This window comes from Perca flavescens, chromosome 14 (assembly GCF_004354835.1).
Source record: "Perca flavescens isolate YP-PL-M2 chromosome 14, PFLA_1.0, whole genome shotgun sequence".
Classification (NCBI taxonomy): domain Eukaryota; kingdom Metazoa; phylum Chordata; class Actinopteri; order Perciformes; family Percidae; genus Perca; species Perca flavescens.
This window is the reverse complement of record NC_041344.1, coordinates 31,787,290-31,810,940: the sequence shown is the minus strand read 5'-3', so window position 1 is coordinate 31,810,940 and position 23,651 is coordinate 31,787,290. Positions and strand designations below refer to the sequence as shown.

Sequence of the window (23,651 nt, the reverse complement as noted above, 5' to 3'; positions counted from 1 at the left end):
GCTAAAGCATCGCTTACAATGTCTTATTTTGTGTATCAGGAGAGCAGCCGTTTTGAGTTTTCCAACATAGAAGGAAGAAAATACAACATTTGCATGTTTCCAATCATTAAACAAGTGTTGATAAAATCACCATTATGCCAACTGTACAATCATCAAAAAAAAAAAAAAAAAAAATCCTATAGTAAATTCCGAGGTGAGAGGTTATATCCACGACAGTAAACGACAACAAACCAAGAAAAGAACAAAATGCTATTCACATGTACCCGCACTGTTAAGGGATGGTTCCATCCAAAAGTTAAGGAGGAGGATTAGGGCCACATGTGAAAAATATATTTGAGTTCAGAGTTTAAAGTCAGAATTCTGAGGAATTTAAGGAAAAAAAAAAAATCAGAATTCTGACTTTAAACTCAGAATCTTGAATTTAAACTCAGAACTCCAATTTTTCACATTGCCCTAATCCTCTTCCGTAAAAACTAGACCAGAGACCTACTCCTAAACTATGGAATGAAGTGACACTCACTAGTGCTAATAGAAAGTTCATTGTGACGGGCCTTTTGCTGGTTCCACCCCCTGAGACCACCAGGGAGGCGCTGACGTACGCACACACATACACACACATATACACGCACACCCAAAAATCCATTGGTCAGTCCTCGAAGACCTCCAGGAAGAGAGGAGGGAATAGCTCAGTGGGACACTCCACTTTCATGTGAAGGAATCGGCTGGCGTGGCAGGCGCCGATCATCCGCAGGTCCGTCACCTTCATTAGCAGCTTGGGCCAGAAATGCGCCACTTTGTGTTTGCGGTAGTTGATGTAATGTTCAAAGGCCAGCAGGAACTCCTCCTGGCAGCGCTCAATTCGCTCAACGCTACTCAGGCCCGGCCGATCTGTTGACAAAAAAAGACAACGGGGAAGTTATTTATATAGTTAGTGTGCTGCAGGAATTTAACCCTCTGAGGACAAAAGACACACTGGGGAATCCAAAGTGATGTTTGACAACACTCATGTTCAAAAAGCTATATTACAAAATTGCATTTTAGACATTTATTTACTATTTTATTCATATATTACTCTACTTTTGTGAACATTTCAAGCACCAAACCAATTGCGTGTAGGTTTGTTTTCACAAGGGATTTGAGAAATTTCAAAAGCGAACATCAACCTTTCAGCTAAAGGGTCAAATGATGTCTTTACACATTGCTCTGGAACTAATTTGGGCCTCACCTAACAGAAAGCTGAGTTTGTTCTGAACATTTTGATATGAAACACATGGGGATCAGGTTATATACAAATACCCTTAAAAGGTGAAGTAGAGAGTAGAGCATGTGAGAATAATGTCTACTGAGTAAATGGAAAAGTAGGGTTTAATACAATTTGGGTTTTACTTTTCATAGACCTGTTGTAACCAAAGTAATTTCTGAGATCTTCGCACACAATGGGTAAAAGTTGAATCAGAAGGTAAGTCTGTAAACTATGATAAATGTCTACAACATACAATTTGGGTAACACTGAAGCCCTGAGAGGCAAGTGAGTCATTTTCTTTTCGTGTGATCCATTTTCTCAGTCTGATATTAATTGTTTACGCTCCTGTGTTTATGACTTAAGAAGTGGGTAAAAAAAAATGTTTTCATCAGGTTCAATTTGCCATGTTCTTTCATTTGTTTTTCAATCTGTGAAACAGCTGAGGTTTTGCCATGATCATTGTGTATGTTCTTGTAATACTCATTGAAGTGCACCATTACCGTACTCCATGTTCTAACGCCAATTAAAATACATTTCTAGCCAAAGGAAAGACATGACAGTAATGTTACATAACTCCCTAACACACAATGTACACTATGTTCCTTGTCCGGAAAGCCCTGAGCAATTATTGTGGTTAGTACACAAATATACCTGATAGAAAGTATGACAGCTATAAGAAATAGGCCCAAATTGTAATAAACCAAAATTACAATGGAAAGCTCAGATAATTGTATGTATTTTTGATTTTGGATGTTTACATTAGTGTATGCACTTTGGTTGTGGTTTTTCTATAAGCGTTACAGTTTTCTACCACACCCTCACATGTACAGTATTTTGGTATTTTCAATTCAATTTTATTTATAGTATCAAATCATAACAAGAGTTACCTCAAGACACTTTACAGATAGAGTAGGTCTAGACCACACTCTATAATTTACAAAGACCCAACAATTCCAGAAAGTCTCCATTTCTTCAATGCAATTTGTTTTTATGTTCTGTGAAACAAATAAACTTAAAAAAAAACTAATTACCAGGATTCCTCACTCAATTTCATTCATTAGAATGAAATCAATGATTGCAATCACTGGATTCTCTCACAGCAGCAAAGTACATCCACATATCCACAGAGTATGATGCTTTACTGTAGTACTGCTTGGCTAAGTAGCCTCTCAGTTAAAAATAAAACAAAGTTATTTAATCAGATCAAAATTTGCGCAAAGATTATCGGACTACCTGTAGTGCACTCCTTTCAGGAGGCTCACAATAACAGTATGTTTAGACTAGCCAAAATTATTTCAAATGACTCTTTACATGTCTTGCACAGTGAATATCAGCTTCTGCCTTCAAACAGACGCTTTAGAGTTCATTCTTTTAATTGTATTAGACTTAAAAACTCCTTCATACATCAATCTATCCTATTGCTAAACCGGTTACATTAAACCCAGTGCAATATTTATTTCAGTGATATACATCTCCAAGACTTTGTCTGTGTGTATGTTTATGTCATGTACTGTTGTTATATATGTTTTCTCTGTTTCCTTATTTTGGAGTGTAGGTCATCTGTGGTAATGTCTCATGTATGTTTGTTGGTGTTATTAATCTCATGTATGTTTGGATGTATGTGTATGTCCTCATTTGGATGTATGTGTATGTCATTCACTGTTTTTGGATGTATGTCTACGTGCTCATTTTAAACAAGCTACCCAGGGATGTACAAAGAATTCTGACATTAAATGGAATGTTTCATTTCACAGGCTTTTCTGTTATTAAAAGCAAATTGTTGCAATTGTTTTACACAAACGGCTAACTTTAAAAATGGAAATTATAGCTCAAAGTATATCATCTTCCAATCCAAAAAATCTTAGTTTTATCCTTTCAGCCTTGGACATGGTATTGATTAAACAGTAGTGGCTACTGTTAGTGTGTCAGAGAGGAGACAGATGGGCAGGTTAACCCCATGTCATGTCTACATGTACAAAACAGCAGAACAGTATTGATCTTCAATGAGATGCAGAGTGTCACACAGAGAAATGGCACTGGAGCCGAAACCAAGCTCGCTGCATGGACAAAGCTCCTCAGAATGATTACGGCGATTAATTGATTGAACTGAAGTTTGGTATGGATTTCATGTCAAAAAAATACGCTTCTCACAATCAGCGCAGAAGGGAACAAAGCATTACTTAGGAAATAACAGCGAGACAAGGGACCTTTGTCATTCTTTTTCTTTTTGTGTGTACGGTTTTGTATTGTATTGTAAGGTTCTATGGCAGGTTCTAAGCCAAGGACTGAGAGAGATGGATCAGGGACCTCCTTCTATATTTATTGTATAAAATTAAGTTGCACAATAAACTGGGCCTACATTAACATATAGGGCATCCTAAAGACTTTATACATACATTTTTTGTGCGTAGAATACTAAGATATTTAAATAATTGTTGGCATAATTTTATAAATCATGTTTTAATGTTAAACATAGGATTAATGTATCGGTGGGTGGATACCTTATAGTGACTATACCTTACCTACAGGCCAGTAAGCCTATCGGGTTTTCAGAGGTGGAAAGTAACAAAATACATTTACTCATGTTATTGTATTGAGTAATTTTGTTGTGTATTTTGTATTTTTTTTAAATCGGTAATTTAAAATGTACTTGATTACGTTTTAAGTGAAGTATTGTATTTCGCTACATTACAAATCCCATCCGTTACGGAGTAAAAAAAAAAACTTTGACTAACGAAAACCAAAAGGAAGAAAAACAATCGCGCCTGGAACCACTACAGTGACGAATGCTCAGCATCTAGGCTGCCTACCAGGCGCCAAGTCTTTCTGTAGGAGAACCACTACAGACACCCGGACCATTCATTCCTCCTCGTCCCTCTGGGAGGAGATCTAGGCTCCTTAGAGCAAAAAAATAAAAAATAAAATATCTCTCTCTCTCTCTCTCTCTCTCTCTCTCTCTCTCTATATATATATATATATATATATATATATATATATATATATATATATATATATATATATATATATATATATATATATATATATAGTACGGGCCAAAAGTTTGGACACACCTTCTCATTCAATGTGTTTCTTTATTTTCATGACTATTTACATTGTAGATTCTCACTGAAGGCATCAAAACTATGAATGAACACATATGGAATTATGTACTTAACAAAAAGTGTGAAATAACTGAAAACATGTCTTATATTTTAGATTCTTCAAAGTAGCCACCCTTTGCTTTTTTTGATAACTCTGCAAACCCTTGGTGTTCTCTCAATGAGCTTCATGAGGTAGTCACCTGAAATGGTTTTACCTTCACAGGTGTGCCTTGTCAGGGTTAATTAGTGGAATTATTTCCCTTATTAATAAAAAAGCAAAGGGTGGCTACTTTGAAGAATCTAAAATATAAGACATGTTTTCAGTTATTTCACACTTTTTTGTTAAGTACATAATGTGTTCATTCATAGTTTTGATGCCTTCAGTGAGAATCTACAATGTAAATAGTCATGAAAATAAAAAGGAAATGCATTGAATGAGAAGGTGTGTCCAAACTTTTGGCCTGTACTGTATATATATATATATATATATATATATATATATATATATATATATATATATATAAATAAGAGCTATTAACTTTAACAGTTTTTATTTGTGTCACTTAGGCCTTCTAAATGAAAATAAGAAATCACTCCTCACTCTCAAGGATTTGAATTTCATTACGTAAACAAATGTTCACTCCTAAATAATGAAATTGCTCTCAATCAATTTGTTGGTTGTGATGTTTTATGCCGTGTTTATTAGGTTTATTCATTTTTTATTTTTTTAACTTTACTGCTGTACTGATGGCATTGCTTTGGAAAATGGTCAACAGTAATGAAAAGAACACATTAATCCTTTAAACTCTGCAATAGAAATGGTCTGAGTGCCTACACTGGAATTTTTGCTTATGCTTTATATTGCTTATAAAGTAAACTAGCCAACAATATAACAGCCTACAAGTCCATCTGAAATGATTAGACCTTTAAACACACAACTGGTTGGATCCTTTACACTTTCTAAAATGGGAGGAGAGTTCTGTATTGAGTACTTTTACTTTTATTACTTTAAGTACATTTTCCTGATGATACTTACAAACTTTTACTTAAGTAACATTTTCAAGACAGGACTTTTACTTATAACCAAGTATTTTTACAGTCTGATATTATAACTTTTACTTAGGTAAAGGATCTGAATACTTCTTCTACCACTGTCTGAGGGTTAATAGCCTACTATCAGCTGATGTAGGCGTGCATGGTGAGAGTCTGGACATCCGGTGCTTACCGGATGAAAGCAGGATGACGGCCTGTAGGAGAGCCACCTCAGAGTCATCCAGATTAAAGGAAGACAGCGACACGCCCAGATCAAAGATGGCGTCCGAGACCACGCCCAGGCCTCCATTCTTCAACTGCTCCCGTGTGACCGCCATCTCGCCGTTGAGCGTGAGCGTCTCACTCTCTGGGTCGTAGCGGACCGCGGCTCGCAGCGACATGATCTCCATGCAGCAGCCTTTCAACAGGATGATCTGGTCTTCACAAGGCAGCTGATCGGAGGGAGAAAGAGATGAGTGTTGTTAGTAGGGGTGCAACGGATCACAAAACTCACGTTTGGAATTAGATTGCGGTTTGGAGTCACGGATCGGATCAATTTTCGGATCACCACAAAAAAAGTGGGGGACGATATATATTTTTTTAAATGCTTCCCAATTATTACTTATAGAACTGTCATAAAACACAGCACGTTCAAGCCCGGGAGTGGAGTTCGCTTTCCTGGGGAAAACATAAGATATTCACCCCGGACTGTTCCTTGGGAGTGTTTTAATCCGAACCATGATCTTTTTCCTCAACTTAACTAGTCGTTTTGGTGCCTAAACTTAACCGTAATGTCCGCCAAAAAGACTGGCAGCCCGTGTGCCCTGTACCTGGCTCAAAGCACCCTATTCTTGGGCAACTGCTGCTGATACGATGGAGCTCTATAGCCGGAGTCACCGCTTTTCCAGTTCTTCCGCTCCGCCAGTAGCCATGACCGTCTCCATCAACTGATTTTAACATGCCCCGTTCCCGTGAACAGAAAATTGCGTTGCCTGTATCTTTTTATGGCAGCCTTCCATAGAGATGTATCACCCTACTTTAAGTTACAGCTACAGTAAAAATGTATTTCACACTATTATTATGGTTAAACTTTGCAGTTAATCAGCAGTTCACATGAATTCCGATCAACTATGGTCCGTTACACCGCTAGTTGTTAGTAGAACATACAATATACACATACAAATCTATACACATACATCACTGTAATAGTGGAAAAATAGAGGGGGCAGCTTTAAAGTACAGTAAAAATGACAAATGAGGAAATAAAATGAAATTAACAGATGGTAGGATAAAAAGACGATAAAAAAGACGACATCAGCAGGTCTATAAAAAAAAATGTGTTTTGAGAAATGATTTAAAATAAGCCACTGATTCAGTGGATACCAGATTTGCTAGTAATGGTCATATTGTTGTACCTACCCTAAGGACTTGCTCATCAGCCTGTTCTGCCAATTTTCCGAGCCCTTGTCACATGACCAATTCATTTTCCAAAAGTAAAGTTAAAAAAAATAATAATAATAATAAAAATAAAGTTTCCAAAATTCTTATACCATGGAACCAGCACTGGAATTGTTTTTTTTTTTTTAAAGTGGCAGACTGACTATAGAAAATGTGTAATGTATTCGGATATACAATTAGTTTAAATGAATAATGAATGTGATATTCTGATAAAAAATCCTGGAATCACCTCTGACTGTAACATGACTGCAGCATTAGAAACTCAAACAGGTCTACACTGCTCCACTTCTGCAGAGGAAGCCGTATCTCTGTCTACATACAACTTTGTCAAATAAACAACTACATTTACCTCACAAAACATAGGCAGTTTTTTGGCAAAATCCACCACTCGGGTTATGGCAGGGGTGATAATTTTTGTAAATTGACTGAAGGCTTCTATATCCACTTTGTTTCCTTCGGGTGTATTGACCATGGATGCTTGACCATTCTCCTCAGGCTGAAATGACAAAGAGAGGAGGTCAGCATCAGAACCGTCTCTATGTTTGTGAGTAAAGTGGTTTACTTTTGATTTAGTTGACCATATTTTGCCTGGATGAAAAGATGTAAATGGGAACACTTCACCACAGACATCACATATATATGGAACAGTGACCACCCACTTTTTTAACGGCTCTGGTTCCGAAAGTGTTTTTCCCCGTTCAACATCTCCTTTGATGCTTTTACCCTTTTCATTAAATGCTGTTACAAAGAGTTAAGTCTGGCAATTGCGGGTGTCATAGGCATAGATTTCAGAAGGGGAAGCAGGTTTTTTTCAGAAGAGGTAGATTTGTCCCCCCTGAAGAATAAGTAAGACAACCCACTCCCCAAAAGAGGTAGGAAAAAAAAAAACGTTCGGGGGGCTCAAAACGTGTACGGAAAACAGTTGTGCTACATCGGGGGGTTAAAGAAACACAACAAGAGCGAGAAAAATAAAGATGTGATTTCTTGTGATTGCATGTCTTTTATGTAGCTTTAAACTTTGCAGCATTGGTAAAAACAGCTGAAACAAGGTCTCCTTCTCTAACAGATTTGTTGTTAAGATGTGCATGATTCCAAAAAAAAAAAAAAAAATCCCAAAACACGTGTGATGTTTTGTGAAATAAAGTTTTATGAGGGACACCATAGTTATAATGTGTGTCCCCCAATGTTGAAACAAAACCTACGCCCTTGGCGGGTGTAGACATTTCCATGGAAACAACAAGTTCCACCAATCAGAGACACTGCTGTTACGCTTAGACTGTGGGTAGTGTAATATTTCTCCATAAGGTCGCGAATAAAATGTGTTTTTCTTGAAACAAAGTGGATTTCATATCGACATGCGGCTTCTACAGGAGCAGAAACTTTCGCTCACAACCTTGTAGCTCGTGGTCAGTCTACCTCGGATGGTCTAGACATTATGGCTGATAATCTAAATCCTTATAGAGAAAATTAATGAGATTTTTACTTCCGGAACCACACTATTGAGCTCTATGACACATAATTAAACATGTTATGCATATCAATGTAAAGTACACACTGTGTCATGCACATGTTAAAAAGGCAGTACTTGAGTTTCAGTAAACATTTGTGTCCTTACCTTAGTTTCCTTCACCCCTGCTGCACTCTGGTCAGAAGTATAGAATAAATTACATGTTATTTCATTAAGAAGCATAGCTTCCTCGACCTGTTGGATAATCAACAGGAATCGTGAAGTTTCAATGAGGAACCCGTGTCAAGCCAACTACAAAAGGAAACAAGTTAAAACTGAGGACAGATGGAAGAGTGTGCAGATAGAAAACAGATGAGGACAGAAATCCAAGATGGGTTTCTATGGTGACGTTCAGAATCAGGACCCCCAACTTCAAACAGGTCCTCAGAAACACTCGACGACTTGGAAATAGGGCTGTGCAGTTAACCAAAATTTTTATCGCAATTACGATTTCGGCTCCTAAACGATCACAAAAAACAGATAAATTGAAAAAACGTATTATTTTCCCCATTATGTTTTGCAAGTTAACGCTTAGGAGAGGGAAATTTCACAGTTCAAGGTGTTTTCACTGTTGATTTGTTTAACTGTTTCAATGTTTTTTAAGTTTAATAACTGCAACATCTTTCCAAGGGTCAATGAGTAATCATTTTAAATGATCGTAATTTTGAATTCTTTTCATGATCGAGCAGCCCTACTCGGAATTTTATTTTAATTGATGGACGATGGATTATTTAAACAAAACTCTGGCCGTGATGGGATTGTGAGACTTCATCAGTCAAAACCGATGTGTCATTTACAGCACAGTTAGGTAACGTGATGAAAGCGCAAAAGTAGTGAAATAGATGAAGTTACACGCTACATTCATATGAAGTGACGCGTGTAAAGTGACTCAAATAAATACAACATTTTACTTATATGTCTATGTATAGGATATGTGTAGTTGTGGAACATAGTAAGTAGGCTGTCAAAGCTGTTTTATTCACTTTAAACATCAGATGAAGCGACTCTTTTCTCTAATACAGATGATGCTACATCAGACACTGTGACTCAGTTACTGATTTTAAAAACAGACTTAAAACATATCTCTTCCAGATGGACTGACTGACTTATTTTTATGAGATGACTATAATTTTAACAACCTTTTTTGTTTGTGAAGTGACCTTGGGTCCCATGAAAGGTGCTTTAAATAAAATGTATTATTAATGAGTAAAATGTAACACCTTAATGTTTCATTCACACACTTTTGTCGCAGCGTAGAAACGCTGTCGCCAGATAAGTGTCACTTTGTTTGGCTAACTTTCTATAACCAGTGTGTAGCATGTAAGCACAGTGGGTGGAATTAGCAAGCTAGCTAACTAACTATCCAAAAATCTACCAAACAAGCTTAGTAACTTTAAACATGCTAACGTAAAGCGGACTCATGGAAAAATACATGCTTCTTTTGTCATGACTAATTTAATGATTCAGCATCATTTGTATTTGCCAACCTACTTACTGAAGCAATTTAATCTCACCTACAAGTCCCACCGGACTTCTGTGCCAAACTGTGGACCAAACCACTGTGAGGCACGAGAGGGGAGACTCAAAATGCATTTTTTGCCCCAATTGCGTTTGTATTGTACAACTTACACAATTATTTGAAGTATACTTTACATTCAATACACAGCGTGGTTTTAATGATATTTCAATGTTATGCTTTAAAGAGTGTTCCTTCTGATGGCATCATAGAAACCCAAAATAAAGTCAGTAAACAGTTGAGACGGACTTTCAATCTGAACAGAGCGATTAAGATTTACAGAAAAGAAAAAGGAAATTAGTCAGGTGAGAAATCAAAAGCCACAAACAGAAAGAGAGAAACATGAAAGCACACAAAGAAAGCAAGTCATTAGTATTAGCGAGATTAAGGATCATTGCATTGTAAGACATAAGAAAAAGACAGAAATAAGATGTCCCATTATAAATTAGTGGTGCTGCGTTGAGGAACACACTTTTCTCCAGCGTCCAGCTAATTCTCCCCACTCTACAAGGAGATACAAAAACACACGGACATATTAACACAGGGAACAGTAGGACCGGGGACGGGGGGGGGAAGTGTCGGAGACAGGGGTGTGATGTGGAAGGGGGGTCCGTAAAAAGAATTATGTAATAGTCTGCTGCAATTTGTAATTAAAACCCTGAATGAAATATGTAAAAAATATCTCGACATTTTGTAATAAATTATTAGATAATTCTTAAAAAATTACAACAATGTAATAATAGGGTGCAATATGTAATAACTACTGTATATCAATGACGATTCCTTTGGAGGATTGCTCCGGTGCCTGCTGGATGTCCCTCAACTTCCTCTTCCTTTGTGTTGCCGTTCTAACCTCCGGTTGATTTGTGAGGACTATGGTTAACTGCTCCTCAGATCTCTGCAGGGTAAATCCAGACAGCTAGCTAGACTATCTGTCCAATCGGAGTTTTCTGTTGCACGACTAAAACTACTTTTGAACGTACATACGTTCCATCAAAACAAGTTCCTTCCCGAGGCTTAGCACCGCCCAAGACGATTGTGATTGGTTTGAAGAAATGCCAGTCAACTAGAGCGTTTTTCTCCCATCCTGGAATTTGTCTCTACTGGCTTTGAAAGGCATTTGGAGAAAGAAAATCAAAAAGTAATAAATATAGCCTATGTCACCATGAAATATTATAATTGCTTATCTTTACTTACACGCATTACGTAATAATTAATCACAAAATGCGGAGAAATTCATTACATATCACGTTCAGGGTTTGTATTGTGTTATGCTATTGGTGTAATTATATAATCAAGTAAAAATGTATTACATTTTGAAGTTTTATTACATAATGCGTTGTAACAGGGTCTGGGAGTTCTAGATTGGAAAAGGCAGGGTAATCAATACAAGGAAGGCCGGGGTGAGAAGGGAGGGAGAAATGGAGGGGGGGAGGACATCTCACCAGGAATTTCCGCTTCTGCTTCCAGTGGTTGCCCTGCGCGTTGGTGGCCATGTGGGCCTCCGTCACCATACGGATCAGCTCCCACTCCTCCTGGGTGGGCTCCTGTCGGTCCCACACCGTCTTCTGCAGCTCCTCCTTCCGACGGCGCTCCCGGTTCTCCTCGATTAGCTTCCGCTTGGCCAGCCTCTTGCTGTCGTCCAGCACCACTGGGGAGAGTGTGTGTGTTGGGGGAGAAGGGGGGGTGGGGCAGAAATAGAAAAAGGAAGGCATTGAGAATGGAGGGTAATGAGGAGGAGAGGGAGGATGTAGAAGAAAATGAATTACATGAAAAAAATGCTTTAGGTAAAATTTACATTGTTACGTTTTGGTTTAGAAATTAATATCTTTTGCTAAGTTTACACCTCGCTTTGTGTTTCAGAGCCCCTAAACCGGAGACATTTGAAAACACTTCTGAAAACGTTCTTCCGTTTTGGTTTGGACCTGCGGGGTTGTGTTGCAGTTTCAACGGCCGCAAACAGAGACCTTTGGAAACACCAACACTGACGCAGTTTCTTCCCGCCAGATTGGGTCATGATGTTTTATTTTTCTAATTATTTTCATCACTGATTCATCGGCCAATTATCAGCTCAATTGATCAGTAAATTTTTTTTGTCTATAAAATGTCAGAAATTTGTGACAAATGTGCAAATTTCCCAGCGGCTTGTTTATCAGTCCAAAGATATTCAGTTTACTATAATGCATGACAATAAAAAAGCATCAAATTCTCAAGTCTGACAAGTTAAAGCTAGCGAATATTTGAATGAAATGATTAATCAATTATCAAAATAGCTGCCAATGAGTTTTCTGTTGATCAACCAATTGATTGACTCATTTCAGCTGTAATTCACACAGTATTCACTGTATAATTCATTTTGCCAAATTCTGGCTAAATATGTGATATATGTATGTGGTCTCTGGCTGGTTGATCCATTCAGCCGTAATCCTGTACACGCTGAGTACATTGTTGTCTGTGAGACGTGCAACTCATCTAAAGATAACAATGCGTAAATGTGCACAGGAGCAGCAGCCGACAGCAGCTCTGTTCTGCTCTCTGCTGTGTTCACAGTCATCATTTTCTCATTAATTATACCTTATTTCACCAACAACCCTTCCACTATTAATCAAAATGTTCATTTTTATGACTTGATCCGTAGACAAACTGGTTGCTATGGACGCCGAGTATCACTAAACCCACGGATGGAGCTAGCATTGAATCATGTGTGTTAACATGGACATGGACATGAATATTGAGGTTATGAAGCTTACCCAATTTTGATCATATTTGGGATGTGATGTTTACATGGCACACAGAGAAATCATGTTATTCATATCTCTGTACAGGCTCGCCGACAGCTGTCTGCTCTGAGCTCATCCACACCTCTCTCTCTCTCTCTCTCTCTCTCTCTCTCTCTCTCTCTCTCTCTCTCTCTCTCTCTCTCTCTCTCTCTCTCTCTCTCTCTCTCTCTCTCTCTCTCACAAAACGCTTCAGTCAAATATTTTCATGATCTGGTCATTATGAAATGATAAAAAGCACGCTAGGAGCACACTCTCATACACATTAAATATTATAAGAACAGTTGATTTTCGGCGCAGTAAACCACTTCAGTGAGCGGCCGTTTTTTGTGCTTTGAAACTGTTGTACTATGGAATAGAATCCTGCCGGCGCCACTGGATCTACTGATCACGTTAACAGAATACAATCAACAGCCAATCTCAGCCAGTGAAACTTACAGTCGGTCGCCATGCCCACCGCAATGCACTTCTTGAAGCGGCATTCCTGGCACTGGTTTCTGGTCACTTTGTCGATGACACATTTCCCCTCGTACTTACAAGCGTAGGTTGGGTTGAGATTCTTCTGAATTGTCCGCCTGAAGAAACCCTTGAGAGCAGACAGGCACAATGCTCAGAAACGGCTCGAAAGGAAATGCACCGAATTAGCTGCAAATGATCAGCTTGTGTTACCTTGCAACCTTCACAGGTAATGCAGCGATAGTGATAGCCTGTGGCTTTGTCCCCGCACACTACACATAGCTCATCCTTGTCCAGGTAACTTGGAATGTACCCTGGAGAAAAGAGCAAATGGTTAATATCAGATTGTATTGTGGGAAGAAAAAGATCACTCATTGTACAATTTGTCACGACTGCTATGGTTTTATTCACGGGGCGTCTCACATCTTCACGTTTTCAAACAGATTTTAAAATTAACCCTCTGAGGTCCAAGGGCATTTTTACATATCTTTTTCCTTTTGTTAACAATGCAAGATAGGGTGTTTGGCGGAGGTCTGTGCCACCCCAGTGCCCCTTTAGTTTAAAATGTATTAGTTGTTTTACTTCTTTTCCTTTTCACATAGAAAAATGTGAAACTTGAAACAAGTTCCGATCAACGAGAAGGCTAACAAGCCATCTTATATACTGAATCTACAGTATATTAACTGTTCCTTTTTTGTAAAATATAGGTGCCAACTGGTGACTGAATTATGTGGCTTTTGAAAAGTCACACATGGAGATCTAAAAGTAGGCTGACTCATTTGCAGTGCAATATCAGCAATGACCTCCACAGATAGCACCGTTGCGTTAACACCTGGCCCAATTTCAGGATTGGGCTTAATGAGCTCACTGCTTTGACCTGTGGCAGACTCCAGGACCAGAGGTTAGCAAACTGATCAATATCTTTTTTGGGAGTTTGTTAAGAATCCTGCATCAGCCTTCTGTTGCCTCCCCATTAATCAATAAGGAACCCCCGCCAGCCTTAGTCAAACACTCTGAGCATCAGATGCACCGAGTCCTGCTCACAGACCGGCCACCGCATGGCGCCTTAAGTCTTGGATTTACGCTCATCAGACTTAATTCGGAAATCCTAGACATCATTGATTCATTGATCAAGGAAGAGTCATCACTAAAATAAAAAAATATATTATTAATAAAAAAAAAAGTGTATTCTTCATACACAATCCAGAGAGACAACCATTTGTGTAATTTACAGACGGGATGGGGGCAACAAACCCCCCCAATAATCAACACTGGCCAGTGCAACCCCCCTGAAAAAAACAAACAATTATACTGCATTTCCTTTACATAAAGAAGGACCATTGCACCACAAATTGATGCAGAAAAGGCACAAATTGTTGCAGAAAAATTCAACAGAATGCAGGAAATTAAATGTTTCTGCGTTTAAAATTAAAATATTGCCCAAAAGTTGAGATCTCAATGTTGAACCCAAAGTAACGCCCTTGGAGACAACTACAGAGACTACTACAATGGAAGCGATTGCATTAGTCAATTCAAAACAGAAACAGTTTAAAACAAAAATACCCCCTTTTAAAACAAAAAAATATGACGATCACAATCGGGACGTCATACCTTTCCGGTGCGCCCCCTGCATCCACTGCAGGTGTGAGAAGTCAGGTTTGACCTCAGGGAAATATTCAGGCTGATGATGGTAATGGCTGAGAGGGAGCTCCATGCTGCGAAACTCGCTCTTAAAGACAGGCGGGCCACCAGCGTACGAGCAAGAGTAGTGCTGGCTGGGCGGCCATGACTGCTCCATGCAGGGCGGATGGTGAAGCGGCTGGGGTTCACAGTATCCGTACCCGGGTCCGTACCCGGTTAGTCCCTCGCCCGCCGCGTACATGCAGTGTTCCCCACCGCCCTGCGCCGAGTAGCCTCCCAGCCCAGAGTGAGGCATCTCATACATGTCTGGTATGCAGTAGTTCATCATGGAGCTCCACAGCAGAGCACCATAAAAAAGTTCTGGGGTCACCTCCTAGAACTAGCCGTTCTCTACAAAAAAATGTTTTTTTGCAGGTTCTAAAGTTGCAAAGAAAGTCCCGCACACTGTCTAATTTTCAAAAAATATATAAAGTTTAATAGTAGGCAACGTTTCAGCACTAGACCATCTTCAGGCAAAATGGTTCTAAAAAAATACAAAATAAAAATCAAGTCTAAGAAAGAGCATCAAGCCCTAAGAATAACCCTAAACGCACAATTGGTTTTATCCGGCGTGTCCACAGACCCCAGCCTACACCTAGCAACTGCCCTAGCCGCCACCACACGGCCGAATAGGGAAGCAGAGATTTATGCCGACGTAGAGCTCTAATCTTACACTCCACAAATCCTCAATGTGTCACAGACAGCGGTGATGTCACAGATTAAGTTAGCCCTTGGGTGTAGCACCCACATCTAAAACCACTGAGTGGAAAAACAAATCTAAAGAAAGCAACGAAAAACTTTGAATTAACTTTAAAAGCCTTTTGATAAGGGTTCTCATCTCATGTCAGAATGAGTAGTTGTCTTCACCCCGATACCTGCCCTATCCCTTTGGCCTTTAACCTTTGTGCATTAACACCCCCGTACTTATCCTCTGGGTATTTTAAACAATATCCGTAAACAAGCTCGCTTAAGTCATGGCCATATAATTATTCTTGCCAACTATTAGTGAAAGCTGTGGCACTAAGACGATTTTAAGAAGGGTTTTGTGTTTTACACACAGGACCCTAACCCTTACCTTTCTTTCACCATTAAGACCCCTACCACAAGCCAATGGACAGAATGCAAATAAGAAACACTGAGCAGTTGACAGTATTTGAATTTGGAAATTACTGAGATTAAATAACACTTCAGTTAAATAAATACCAAAATAAAAAAAAAGAAACTAACTTCATTTAGGTTACTGGCCAAATCAAATCAGGGAATAAATGATCATTTTAATAATCTGTATTGTTTGTGCATATAATAACATGTAAGTATATACATCTCAATGTATGTGCTACCACCATAACAACATGACATTTTATTTTTATTTAAAAAAATAAAAATAAAAATAAAACCATGTTAATGTAAAAAAGGTATTTAAAATGATGTATGTTTTTTCATGTATACAGGATTTGTTATTTTGTTTTACAAAATATATAATATATACAGGAAATATTTAAAGTTGAATGAGGGGTGTGAAAAATAACAAGCTTCGGCTTTGTCCCGCTTCGACAAATTGAACGTATTGTTTGTAACACTTTATAGATATTGCTTTTCCTTTTGGTGTGTTGCTACGTACTAATTGTGTGATACCTAGATGGAATTCTGCCATTTTCCTAAAACTATTATAAGTATGTATTATTTCCCATTTCTTTATATTATATTTTAATTGTAATTTTTTGTTCGAAATAAAAAATAAAGAAACAAGAAATAAGAACAATGCTTACAAAAACAAAAAGTAGATATCAGATGCTATTCTTTGAGAACTGTTTTTACATCAATCAAAATGTGTACTTTTTGAACTAAAATCTTACAAAATATTAAGAATACAAAAAATGTAATATACATTACATAAACTACATTATAGACAATATTATATTATATTATATACAATATTAAAAGTATTTTCTGTGAAAATTGTTTTATTTTTCTAAGACGTAAACAATGTAAATGGTTTTTATTTGAAAAATCAATATTGTTTCCCCACAATGTGAGCAGCACGCGAGCAGCACGCGGAGTGACACATAGCCTGATCTGTTTCAGATAATACACTCATTATCCTCCACACTGGCTATACTCAGCCATATTGATTAGGCTTCCTGCTCAATAAGAAAGGGATAAGCCTTATGGCGGGGAGGTGTATCTGTTAGGATTCATTCACTGCCATCAGACTCCTTAACAGCTGATAGGAGTGGTGATATACTGCGTATAACTGTACTCTACTGTTTACATTTCTTTCAGTTTGCACACGCAGAACTTGCACTGTTTACATTTGCACCATTTATTATTATTATTGTTGCTGTATTCTTCACATGCTTCAAGTTTATATGTTTATTTTGTATATTTGTAGTACATATTGTAGACATTACATTATTTAGCATTCTGAGGACAGCGAAGGAATTTCATTGTACATGGGAAACATGTTTCCTAACCATGTTATATGTGCATATGACAATAAAACTTTAAAATAATAAAACATTTTCTAAAAAAGTACTTCCCCATAACAGGTTGTTCTATATATCCTTTATAGAAATGTTATTACTAAAATGCACGCACGCACTCACGCACCCTACAGAATGAAAAAAGGTGATTGTTGTACAGATTTTTAAACTCATTTATGTTTCTGGTTCATTGTGATTATTATAATGTTATGTATTCATATGGTTGCTTTCCATTTCACAGACATTTTAAACAAATATTTTGGTCTCTAAAATGCCATAAAAGTCCAAAACCGAAATATATTCAGTATAGATGAAAAACTAGAAAACATTTACTTCTAATAAGCTGGAACAAGTGATTTTTTAAATTTTTTTTATTATTTTGGGGGCATTTTAGGCCTTTATTGACAGGACAGCTGAAGAAATGAAAGGGGAGAGAGAAGAATGACATGCAGCAAAGGGCCGCAGGTCGGAGTCGAGCCTGGGGCCACTGCGTCGAGGAGTAAACCCCTATATATGCGTGCCTGCTCTACCAACTGAGCTATCTGGGCGCCCATTCATAAACACCTAAATGTATATTTTGGATTCCCACCCTCTCTCCCCCCTCCAGAGAAGACATGTTATGGAAGCAAAATAGCCCAAAAACTCAAAATTGAAAAATTATACTTGTGATCACTCTATATCAGTAGAAAGGAGAAAGCTCCAAACTGATTACAGAGGAACAAAGAAATAATGATACCTAGATGGAATTCTGCCATTTTCCTAAAACTATTAGAAGTATGCATTATTTCCCAGCAGAACTCTCCTATGATCCTCATCAAGAAACCCAACGTTAAATCAACAGACAAGTCTGTCAAAAAAATATAGATAGTTCTTTCTGAGTTTAATCAGTCAATAGTCATTAAAGTATTAGTGGTTCATTGTAAAGTTGGATCTAAATGACTGCAGGTCTGTAAAGCTTCTTTTAGAGACATTTTGGGTCAGATTTGATCCGGCCGGTGCCTGAGATCTTCTTAAGATGACCAGACACCAGAACATAGAACATGTTGCTAGGTCATAGAGGCGGGACACAAACATGAACGTGGAATGTGAACACATGGCGGAGTCTGAGTATAAAAGATACCTGCAGTTATATCTTTAAACTCCCTGCTGCTTGTACTTATCTGACCCCTGAAGCAATCTGAATTGCAGCCAGTCTGCACACTTTGCCAGAAAAGACGCGATCAATACTGTTGGTTTGCAGGATTATGAAGAAATACATTTAATCAGGGTTCTTCCGAATATCCAACTTCCTGTTGTGCTCTTTAACACTCTGAGGTCTGAAACGAACTCTGAGGTCTGAAAGGAATTTTCACATATCCTCTTAAATGTACCTTTTTAAGGTATTTGCATATAACTGATCCCCATATGTTTCATATCAAAATGTTCAGAACAAACTCAGCTCAGAGACACAGTTTTTCCCTAGATCAATGGTAAAGAGATAATTTGGCGCTATAGCCGAAACATTGATGTTGGCTTTTTTAAATTCCTCAAATCTCTTTTGAAAACAAACCTTAACTTATGATGTGTTGTATGAATTGTTTTGGTGCTTGAAATGAGTTTACCAAATTCTTAGGTTAAAAATAGTACATAAATGTCTGAAATTAAATTTTGTAAAACCACTTTTTAGGTAGGAGTTTTGTCAAAACATTTTTTCCGTCCTCGGAGGGTTAATCCCCTGATGTAGCAAAGTACATATAGATATTTTTACCTCTACTGAGGAGTGGGTTCTTTCATCTACCTCTTCTAAATATTGGGGGGGGGGGGGGGATCTAGACCTCTGGCTGCAGAAAAAAAATGTCTTCTTTCTCTTTAATGATGGGACGAAGTACGGGTAAAGAGCTGCCAGAACTTTTTCTGTTATTTTACAGATTTATTTCTTCTTACTCTTTCTAGTTTTGATGCTCACATTGATTTTTCATTCGTTCGACTTAGGTGCTGTCCAAAACGGCTTAGGTGCTGCACCTAAACTTTATAATGGCAGGGAAAACCCTGGACTGTATATTTGAACAAAAATGTTCCATAGAACGTGATTCACGGTTGTATTTCTGTTTAGTCATATTTCGAATTGCATTATGGGACATTACTCTATGCGCCAACAACTAATACGTAGTGAGATATTCACAATGCCCTTGTCTTAAAATTATTTACCAGCACTTGGATTAGCAAGACAAAAGTGCCAAAAAACGTGTTAAAGGCTATGTTCAAACGGCGTCTTTTATTAAGCTGCTAGCATCTGTTTTACATTATAATCCTGTAGAGTATATTGTGTTTTCAAAAAAGTCATGAGCACTTTTTTAAAAGCCACCGCCAACATTTTTCTTGCAGCTCCGGGCTCCACCTCTTTGTTTTATCCAACGTTAGCACCTCTCTCTCTTTTCTTTCTCTAGCTCACTCCACCACGTTGTTTTATCTAACGTTAACACTTCTCTCTCTCTGTTCTTTCTCTAGCTCGCTCCACCACTGTTTTATCTAACGTTAGCACTGCTCCACATAGCGCTCTAGCTAGGATACTGTAGTAGTAGCTGTTGTTATAGCAACAAAAGACGCTCTCTACTGCTTTTTGGAACCAAAACACTGCCAGCTTTTTTTTTTTTTTTTTTTTTTTTTTTTTTTTTACAACAAAAGCGGCCTCAACTTTTTCTTTTCAAAAAAGATGCCAAGTGTGAACATAGCCTAAAGCGTTTTTATAAAAGCATAAAAAACGGTCAACAAAAGCTTTAAATTAATTAAAGAAGAGATTTAATTTCAGAAGTTTACTTACTGAGCAGCTTTGTATGAGAACATTTTATAGAACAGAAAATGTTCTGTATTGTTACTGTAGCTGAACACAAAGTTTCAAAGTCTGGGTAATGAGCAGGCAGAACTTTGTTATTTTACAAATGTATTTCTTCCAAAAAACAAAGTGCTGTGCCCCAAGAGACTGAATATGAACACCACTAAAGCTTTTTCATGTGTAATTGTAATGTGTAGTAAATGTAATTCTTTCCAATGTGATGCACTTTTAATTTCCCCACACTGTTAGAAAAGTCTGTAGAAATACGGGCTATTATACTGCGTTAATTTAAAGAAATTTTCTGTAATGATTTCCCGTAGTTTGACTTTTGGATTAACAGAAATGTCCGTTTAAAGGTACAGAGGATACACCATAAATCCCCAGAAAATTTAATTTTTGGATTAACAGAAATGTCTGTAAACTGTAAAAAGGTACTGGAAATTTTTTTCTACGGATTCATTTCTTACAGTGCAAGATTTACAAAGAAATTAGATTTTGAGAAATTGCGAAATAAAATCAATCTGTACATATTGTTCACCTCCACAGTTTCTCTGTAAATTAAGAAGACATTTTCAAACCATTTAAAAACCCTAGTTCATGAAAGAAAATGGGATTAATGGAGCAACCCAATTCGGACTGATATTACTCTCTGCATTTCCCCTCATAAAATGAGAACAAAAATATTCTGTATTCAACTGGAGTGTATTATCACATGGCCCTAAGATGGAAATTCAGCACCAATTCAGTTAGACAGCATATGACTGAAAACATGACACAAACACACGCTGAACACATTTCAGCAAGCAGGCTACACAGAAGAGTTTCCTTTGTAAAGCTATATGCCCCCCCCCCAATATGAAAGACAACCCACTCCCCAAAAGAGATAAAAATAACTGTTTAGGGGGCTTGAAACGTGTATATCCTTCTAACATTTAAATAAATGTTTCCCAACGATTTGTGACACCCCTATAGTTGACCATACCTTAACGACATTTGTGTTGCAGTGGCAAAATAGTCAGAATAGCGCAGTCGCAAATGTAAACGATCTGACGGAAAAAGCAATAATTGTGTCTACGCCCAGCAGTTTTCCTTGGATTAGAGTGGCACTTAAATCATGGTTGCAGCTGTTGCCGTGGTCCTGCTCTGCGCCCTGCTATGCACTGCTACACCATGCTACGTTCTGCAGTGCCCTGCTACGTCCTGCTATGTCCTGCTAAGCCCTGCTACACCCTGTAACGCCCTGCAGTGCCCTGCTATGCCATGAAATACTACAACTATTATTTTTAGTCATAATTCCATTATCTTTTATTGTGACTATTAATGTCACTGTTCATCACACCCAACCGGCACCGTCAGACCTACCAAGAGCCTTGGTCTGTCCGAGGTTTCTCCCTAAAAGGACGTTTACTTGTTGATCGTCACTGTTGCACTAAATTCTTGCTCTTGGGGGAATAATTGGCATCGTTGGGTCATTGTAAATTATAGTGTGGTCTAGATCTACTCTATCTGTAAAGTGTCTCGAGATAACTCTTGCTGTGATTTGATACTATAAATAAAATTGAATTGAATTGTGAAGCACAAATTGTTGCATAGAGATTCACCAGAATGCAGGAAATGAAGTGTTTGATGCTTACATTTTGGCTGGGGGTTGACCTCTAGACCCCCCAGTTATAATGTATCCCCTCCAATGTTTAAACAAAACCTACGCCCTTGTTCAAAGACACAACTGATTTTGGTCGTCTTTTTCTATGGTATTTCCAATTTAGTTATTAGTGGAAACGGGGATTCCATGTTGCATCGTAATGACCATACAGTCATTTTTGCGACGGGTTCCAAGCCTCCCCGATGCAAGTTCGGCCCCAAGGCCCTGCAGAGTCACAGTGTGTAACCTAAAGCGTGACGCCGTCTAGGCAAACGTCAGGAAACATCGCAATTTATCCAACATCAGGAAGTATGGCAATGGATGAGCTGCATGGTCTTAAGTATAAACCCTAACCCTAACTTACATTCATGTTATACATGCGTATACATGCGTAATGGCACCAATGTCATTTTTTGGGGGAACCACGCACACTTTGACAGAGCAATACAATGTTCTCATATGTTATACTCCAATTTTCGTAAAAATCAGATAAGCCCTACATGAGAAAAAAACGTATCGTACAGCCCCCTCGGGCTTGGACCCTTAACAAGTGAAACAATTCGGCGTATTTAACATTCAGTCTAGCCATTTCATTTTTAATACCATATATCGTAGCATCTTAGGTATAACTTATAAGCAACCTGCCAAAGAAATTGAAAATAAGTCTGAATTAAGTGTATTTAAGATATGTTTGTTCTAAAGGGTCATTTCAGTAATTTTTTGAAATTGTTACAGTATTGAGCGAGAACGCTGTAACCAGCAGTCGTGAACCAGGCTATAATGTAACCATATAAAACAAATGCGTATCTCCAGTTTGTGTCCACTAATAGTGCTGTTTTTGCCACTGACAGGCTCAGATTCTTATTCTAAAAGTCTGACTACCTAAAGCTATAGTGCGTATTTCTGTCGCCACCATGAGGAATTCTAAGTAATGACAACAACACTCCTCCCCCACGCAGTTGCTAGTAGTCCAGGAGGACACGGAGGATTAAAAAGACACGATGGACTCTTTAGAAGAGTTAATTATCGTCACTCAACGACACAATCTTCTGAACATAGTCATACTGAGAAATACAGAGAGAGTTGTGTGGAGCGGATAGTCTTAACTTTGTAAAAACTCATTTGGCAATGGCTTGAATGTAACGGACGTTCATTAATATCAAAAAGTTACACACTAAAGCTTTAAGGTTTATGGCATTATGGATAGACCTGGTTGTTAAAGAGAAAATTAATTTTGTTTAACCAGAAACAGCTCCCAAATCACCATCGCCAAACTCACCAGATTCCGGTTAAATAAACAATACTTTTAGCGTGTAGAAGCCATGTTGTTTTTATTTTCTGCCGACTGCAGCAATCTTGCTTAATACTGGACCACTTTCAATAATTGCTGTTCCCATCAGTCACATAGACACAAAAACATGTGCAAAGTTTCCATTTAAGTGGAAATGACTTTTCATTGTTATTTACTGAAAATTGTACAGCTCACCCCTGCAACAGGCCACTATAAACCAAAGCATTTGAATACTTGTACTAAATTGTACATAATCTTAGAATGATTACACAGCTTTGTTGAATACTCCATTCTGATTGGCCAATCAGGGCATTCTGCATCTATTCTTAAGAGCAGACAGCGCAGTTCAGGGTGATTAAACCAAACGTGGCATACATAGAAATTATTTGGACTGACAAAACAGATTTTAAAAGGTCTATCACAGATGATTTTTAATGACAAGTACTGTATTATATATATATATATATATATATATATATATACACACAAGTAAAAGTGCATTCTTGTCAGTGTCCTGCTGTCCCCTGTCGGGGTTGCAACCCGCTCGCTCTACATTTTACATTACTTGTTATCCTTTCTATTTCTTTTTTTAATTGTCTCTTATTCTAATTATTTTTGCACACTGTCTCAAGAGTGCCTCCACTGCACACATT

At 37.9% G+C, this 23,651-nt stretch overlaps 1 protein-coding gene across 3 annotated transcripts in view; it reads right to left on the bottom strand.

The window, feature by feature from the left end:
• Positions 1 to 416: 416 nt before the first annotated feature.
• Positions 417 to 23,651, bottom strand: part of thrb (thyroid hormone receptor beta) — a 153,813-nt gene continuing 130,578 nt past the window's right edge. Inside the window, exons 1-8 of one of the 3 annotated variants that reach the window (XM_028598013.1) lie at positions 14,702 to 15,109; positions 13,304 to 13,404; positions 13,073 to 13,220; positions 11,303 to 11,508; positions 8,450 to 8,476; positions 7,184 to 7,330; positions 5,570 to 5,828; positions 417 to 888 (exon numbers count right to left, since the gene is read on the bottom strand). In XM_028598013.1, coding sequence (XP_028453814.1) covers positions 647 to 888; positions 5,570 to 5,828; positions 7,184 to 7,330; positions 8,450 to 8,476; positions 11,303 to 11,508; positions 13,073 to 13,220; positions 13,304 to 13,404; positions 14,702 to 15,059 — 1,488 coding nt within the window. In that variant the 5' untranslated portion in view covers positions 15,060 to 15,109 and the 3' untranslated portion in view covers positions 417 to 646. Of the gene's footprint in view, positions 889 to 5,569; positions 5,829 to 7,183; positions 7,331 to 8,449; positions 8,537 to 11,302; positions 11,509 to 13,072; positions 13,221 to 13,303; positions 13,405 to 14,701; positions 15,110 to 23,651 lie in introns of those variants that run through there. The other 2 variants (XM_028598010.1, XM_028598012.1) reach the window with 2 other exon arrangements.